Genomic DNA, 6,598 nt, shown 5'->3' on the forward strand with positions numbered 1-6,598 from the left:
CTAACTATTTGTTTTAGGTGATTAATATTTCACTGAAGATTACATTAAAATTAATTGATAATTTGATTTTGTGTATGAAAATGCATTAACTTTCAAAGTTAAGATAAATAAGAAAACCTAAGGTAATAGGAGAAGGCTATAAATAGCTTTAGTATTTGACAAGTACTATACCCCTACAATGTAGGATGGTAACACTGTGTTGTGCTAGAATTCATGACGTCTAACATAAATGATATCGTATCGATAGCACATTGGCCTGTGTGTACTCTTGGGAGGCCATCTGACCCGATTGTTGATACTATGACAGTTCTATAAAATCATCCTGTGGTTTTATAGAATTTTGATATGAGTGTTATGTCACCTTTATGCCGGATCATCTGTTTCATGTCTTAATCAACCTTTGCTCCATGTGCTTCTTTTTATAACTGATATTTTCTTAGTTGCTAATCAAACCTCCCAATTTTAGATAAATCAAATCCCTCGAATTCGTCATATGAAATTAGTTTTTCTAGACTGGACTTTTGAAGAACTTTACAAAGATTTCTTTGTGGAACGATATCTGGTACTTTACCATTATTACTTGTTACAAGACGATAGTAGTTAAAGGTGTATACTTGCGTCGAGTTCTATTTTTGTGTTGAAATCTAAGGCTGCATAAACCGAACGAGCAACTGACATGCTGAGGATGTTCTCATACCAAGATAGGTCTTGGAGAGTTGGTGAACCAAACTTGATGGACAAGTTTATACTTCAAAATTGGCTTGCTAGTAGTAATATTTGTCAGACTAGTAGTTGATTGTTATCTTATATTGATCTTCTTTTTGACTAAATGACAAATTAATTCGCTTTGGTGATGATCTTGACCTCACTTCAACTATTCTTCTATTTTGTTGAATGCATTTTGCTCTTGGATCAACACAGATAGTTACAAGACTTTTTACAAGTAAAAATCCTAGCATTTTTCTATTATGAAATATAAGCTTTATATCGGATTTCCAGTTAGAAATATTATGTAGGCGCTTCATCAGATACCAAAAGACTTGGTATAAATTATGAATATTGAATCTTTTTAAGTATTAAGACTCCAAAGAAAAAGTTTAACGGATTTTATCAATCTGAAGGTAAATACTCAAAGGCAAAATAGTTGGCTTCATAATTTACAGAAAAAGATTCGATGAGTTACATTTAAGACCTAAGGCGAGAACTTCGGATGTTACTATATTGGAACCATATCCTATAGATGAAGTTCATCAGATATATCCCTTGGAAAACAAGATAAACAAGAATTTTCTTTTCTAACTGTTCGATCGGATATTATAAGTATTATTTACAAATCCTATGGTTAAGACCAACATAACATAATTTAGAGTAAATTGAAGATTTGGTCCCTATGGATTAAAACATGGTAAAATAAAGGGAAAATGCTAAAAAGACCAATTTACCCTCATAGTTAATTGACAAGTTGGATGTTAGTTAGCCTCAGGGACCAAATCCATCACTAACGGTGTAGATGGAGGGTTCTTTTATAAAAAAAAAATAAGATTGGGTTCTTTTATTAAAAAAAAAATAAGATTAAGGATCAATTGCATAACAAATGACAAACCACAAGGATCAAATTTTTGTAATTTACTTTATAATTGATGTCATTTTCCATAATTAATTAGATTTTTAATCATCAATTGGAGACGTATAACGAGATAAAGTGAAGAGGGTGCCAATAATTTCAATAATATTGATAATTTGATTTAGGGGTTGTTTATCAAACACTTAATTGGTAAGTATTTACCCGTAAAATTCAACATTATCATTTACTTATCGGGTAAAATTTTAGTTCACAAAAACGACATTCTATGCAACAATTTACCCGGTAAATGATGGTGAGGACTCTTATCTGGGTAAGCGTTTACCGGGAAAATTGTTGCATATGGTACCGTTTTAATATACTACAATCTTACTTGGTAAAATAGATTATAGTATTGACTCCTACCAATAAATACTTACCATGGTAAACGAGCCTTAATGTATTTATTTATCCAATATCTTAAATTGATACTTTTTAAGAGAATATCAATTACATTTATGTAATAGTAACAAAATGAATAATGTAATTCTAAATTATTTACACAAAGATAATTTCTTTTTAGTAATAAATAAACAAATGCAAAAATAATATGAAATTCGTGGTTCACGAATTTGCCAAAATTTGGCAATGGAAGTCGGAAGACATTAAAGGGTCTACATCTCATCTCTCCTATTTTCCACTATTTTTCCGGAATTAAAAACAAACTACAAAATTCCAATTATATTAGGAAAGATAAACCCTAGGAATTATGATTTTAAAAAAAATTATGAAAAGGATCTAAATTAATTTTCAAGAACTAGAAGGCCAAAATGGTACCAATCTCATCCGTCGAATTACCCTACAACCCGCCATATCAGATGAGTTGTCGATAGTCGGGACCGATGTGTTGGTGGATCAAGTAATCGTCGTTATTTGGTACGTCGAACATCATGTGTTGATGATGCAGGTATTGTTGTTGTTGTTGTTGTTGTGCCTTTTGCATTTCTTTCTGTCGTCTTAGCTCAAGCACCTTCCGATGGGAATTTGAGTGCTTGGTAAGGACGAACGTTGGACTTGCAGCAGGACGGTACTCGGGTACTAACCGACCCGACTTGTAACGCACCCCACAAGCGTTACAAAGCGTTTTGGGGCCCATGGGTCCGGAACGCCATTGTGGGGTCTTATCAGTGGCACAATGCAGGCACTTTCTCCCATCTCCATTATGAGACGGGTTGTCGTAAACTTCCTTTTTCTTTGGTGGCGCTTTCACGGTTTTCTTTCCGATCGAGCTCGAAGCGATATCGGACTCGGACTCCGACGACATTGTAACAGTGGGACCTGTGGCCGTGGGAGAAACAACAAGGAGGCGAGAGGTCCAATTACATGGTGCGGCTCGGGATCGCTTGGTGCGGGCCTTCCCTGGGACCGACATGTCGCTGTTGAAGATTGCATTATTGGCCCGATTGGCGGCTTCCGCTTGGAATTCTTGGTTGTTGGATGCATAGTTAGGTCGGGCCTTGATTCCCGATATGAGTTGGAGTTTCTGCAGGTCCTCACAAGAAAACGATTCCTCCACTACGTTCGATAACCATTCTAACTCGGCTAAATCATCATACTGTCAAACCAGCATAACCCCTTTATTTTATGCATGCAGTAACGATAATGACACCACCCAATCCAACCCAACTCAAATCAAACAAATGTATGTAGTATATTCGGGGCCGGTCCTAAGATTTTTGATACGTTGTGCCAAAATAATAAAAAATGTCCCTAAGCCTATTTTTTTAAGCTAATGAAACAACGAAACATGCTATTTTTTAAAGAGTTTAGAACTTATTCAAGCTAAGTATTTCATCCCCATGTTGATTTTTATTAAATATAATAAAAAATACAATGGAGGACATAAAAACCAAAACCCTAAATACAAAATATAAAAATATAAAAGGATAATCCTGGATTAAGGTCATGATTTCTTCTTTTCCAGTTTTCTCTTTTCTAAATTGAAATTAGCAAAATAAAAACTTTATTTCAATATATGAGACTTAAAAGACAAGAAAAATGATAATTAGTTTTTAACTAAAATAGTAAATTACACCTAAATTACTATCATAGTAAGCAAAAAGTAAAACTCAAAAGTTACAAGTCTAACGACTAAAGGCTAAGGTCTATCTGTTAACAGCTTAATAAGTTTAATGGAACTAACAGCTTATTCGCTCAACTATGCACGATTGTTTTGTAGTGATTTAATGATATTGAAAGTGATTTATCCAATAAGCTTATAGGGGAGTTTATATAGAAAACCAAGTTTTTTTTAACTTCTAACTAAAAAAGTGCTCCTTACATCTGTGAAAACTCTCTCAAACAAAACTTTTCCAACTTATACAAACAGATTAATTCATATTGACAACTTTATACAAACAAAAACTTTTCCAACTTATACAGACAGATTAATTCATACAGACAACTTTATTCATACAGACAACTTTATACAAGCAAAAGCTTTTCCAATTTTCCAACTTTTTCCAACGATGTGCATTCAGTATGCATCACTACCAGGCCTTGGACCTGTTATTATAGTTAAAACTCAATTGTCAAATTCTCAAATTATTAAACCCAAAACTAGTAATAAGTGACAACTTGATACCCCTTTAGGTTTTGATGCACTGTGCGACCTCAAGGGCTGCACGTGGCCAGGGCTGGCCTGAGTATATCTATCCCAATCATAGTATGATCAGAAAGTATAACGTACACAGACATTTCATTTGCTCTAGAGATAGAAAAAGTGTTTCCTTTGTAAAACTTACGGCCGTTTACTAAACGCTTACTTGGTAAATTTCCTTATCTGATGAACATGACAAAGGTCAAAAATCTTACCCGGTAAAAACAACGATAAAGATGGAGAGTCTTACTTGGTAATTGAGTGTGACAACTCTTACCCGGGTAAGTGCTTGCCAGGTTAATTGTTGCATACACTACCATTTTAATGTACTACAATCTTACCCAGTAAAATAAATTATAGTGTTGACTCCTAACGGTAGATGCTCATAAATAAGTATTTAGATACGCGGTCCCTTAGTTGAAATTCTTATTAGTTTTGTTTCTATAATCTTTTTATAAGAAATTACCAACGATGAAGGATCGATGATCGTAAATATAAAATTTGGTCAACAGTGATCTAAAAAATGTTTTCAAACATCATTTAAATGGCTGAATATGTAATAATTGATGAATATGTATTTCATTGGGAAATTAAAAAGGTCTAAAATAAATACATGACATGCAGATATGATAAGAATTGTACGGTACAAGTCTGTGATGCATGAAAGCGAATCACAAGAAAGGTAACAGAAATAATGAATGAATGGATTACCGGGACACACAGGTCATTGGAGAATTGAGTATCGGAAAAGCTCCGGCGACCGAAATCAGCGGGAAAGTTATGGTCGACGCCACCACAGAGGGAGGAGTTACAACTGTCGATGAGGGTGGAGGAATCTGTGGAACCACCACCAGGAACGACGTTTTCACCAACATAGGGAGTGGGATCGACGGCAGGGCCCATTTCGTCGGTGGGGAAATCCAGAAGGTCTTCAATGAGGAAATGGTCAGTTTTGGATTTTTCCGGCGTGAATTGGTGGTGGAGGTGGTGGTGGTGGTGGTGGTGGTGGGTGGCATTGGCGGATGATGCTTGGAAGATCTCAGGATTTTCCATAATTTGGTATTCGTTTTTGGAGGGGATTTCTGAAAATGTAACGTAGAAAAAGGGGTGTTAGTGAGAGAGAGTGTAAGAGTGTGAGAAACGTAGAGAGGAGAGAGTTTATTTGCGTTTGAAGGGGACAGCCGGACCGCTACAAAAATGGAGGATTTTGACGAAGACAAAATTAATTATTAATTATTATTTTTTATTTATTAAATATAAATAATTACTATTTTCATCTTTATATTTTCTAATTTACAGTTTTTGACCCCTATGGTGTTGGAAGCATTACAATGTTCGTCCTTATAATTTATAACATATTCTAGTTTTCATCCCTCTTATTTAATGATAACCAAATAAAACTAGGCTTAAAGACGAAAATTATGACTTGAAAATTATACCAATGAAGGTCACCAATTATAAACAATATCCAGAGTTTACTCTAAAAAAACTTATTGATTTTTAAATTCTATCTTGATATCAAATATTTTGCTTAATTAGTTACCGTTTACCAAGTCACTTTACTTTACTAGATAAATATGACAAGGACTAAAAATCTTACCCGGTAAAAACGAAAACAAGAATGAGAGTCTTACCCGGTAAGTGAGGACGAAGACGAGGACGAGGACTCTTACCATGGTTAGTGCTTACCGGGATAAATTGTTGCATTTCGACTTTCACGCATCCGATGATAACTGATAAACAACCTCTTTATAAAATTAGCCTTATAAAAGTTAAACAAACACGAATAAGCTCCCAATAAAGGCACCGAAATCATGAGTGAACAATCATTCTTTCCTTGAAAATGATTTCATCCTCGAAATCTAGACCCAAAACACCCATCTTGGAGTCATGCTCCCCAAATGCTCAAAAGAGACCTTGAAGACGATTCAACACCATATGCCCTCCTAATTACCTAGTCATAAACCATTTTACAAACCAATTAGGGTTAGTTCCACAACACCAACAAACATTTTCGGTCACTCAATCCTTAAATAGGAATACCATACCCACTTCCTTTTGAAAGGCGTACCCGCAAAAAAATGTGTCATAGAGTTACAAGGGAGTATGTTCATTTTTAACAATGAATGGCCTCCCAATCCATTCAAACTACACGTTTTTAATCTTAGACGAAATGCATATCTATATGAGATTCGAACTTTTAAGCATTCACACAACCAAGTAGGATATATTCATTCAAACGACATCGGTGGGGCCAAAGTGTATCACGAGTCCCACGCCATAGAGTAGCATCTCTATAGCCAAAGTCTAAACGCCCAACGACTGCTTAACAATGCTTAAAAGAGAAAATTCCGCTAATAAACTTACTTTCCACAATT

The 6,598-nt window shown here is 34.9% G+C and overlaps 1 protein-coding gene across 1 annotated transcript; it reads right to left on the reverse strand.

Annotated features, from left to right (window-relative positions):
• Positions 1-2,435: 2,435 nt before the first annotated feature.
• On the reverse strand, positions 2,436-5,273 carry LOC112503133 (GATA transcription factor 12-like). Its single transcript, XM_025107197.1, has 2 exons — positions 4,932-5,273; positions 2,436-3,176 (listed from the first exon to the last, which is right to left on the reverse strand). Exons 1-2 carry the CDS (start codon positions 5,271-5,273, stop codon positions 2,436-2,438), a joined length of 1,083 nt encoding a protein of 360 aa, XP_024962965.1.
• Positions 5,274-6,598: the final 1,325 nt, after the last annotated feature.

Source organism: Cynara cardunculus, unplaced genomic scaffold (assembly GCF_001531365.2).
Source record: "Cynara cardunculus var. scolymus isolate 2C unplaced genomic scaffold, CcrdV1 Un_Scaffold_2577, whole genome shotgun sequence".
Taxonomy (NCBI): Eukaryota; Viridiplantae; Streptophyta; class Magnoliopsida; order Asterales; family Asteraceae; genus Cynara; species Cynara cardunculus.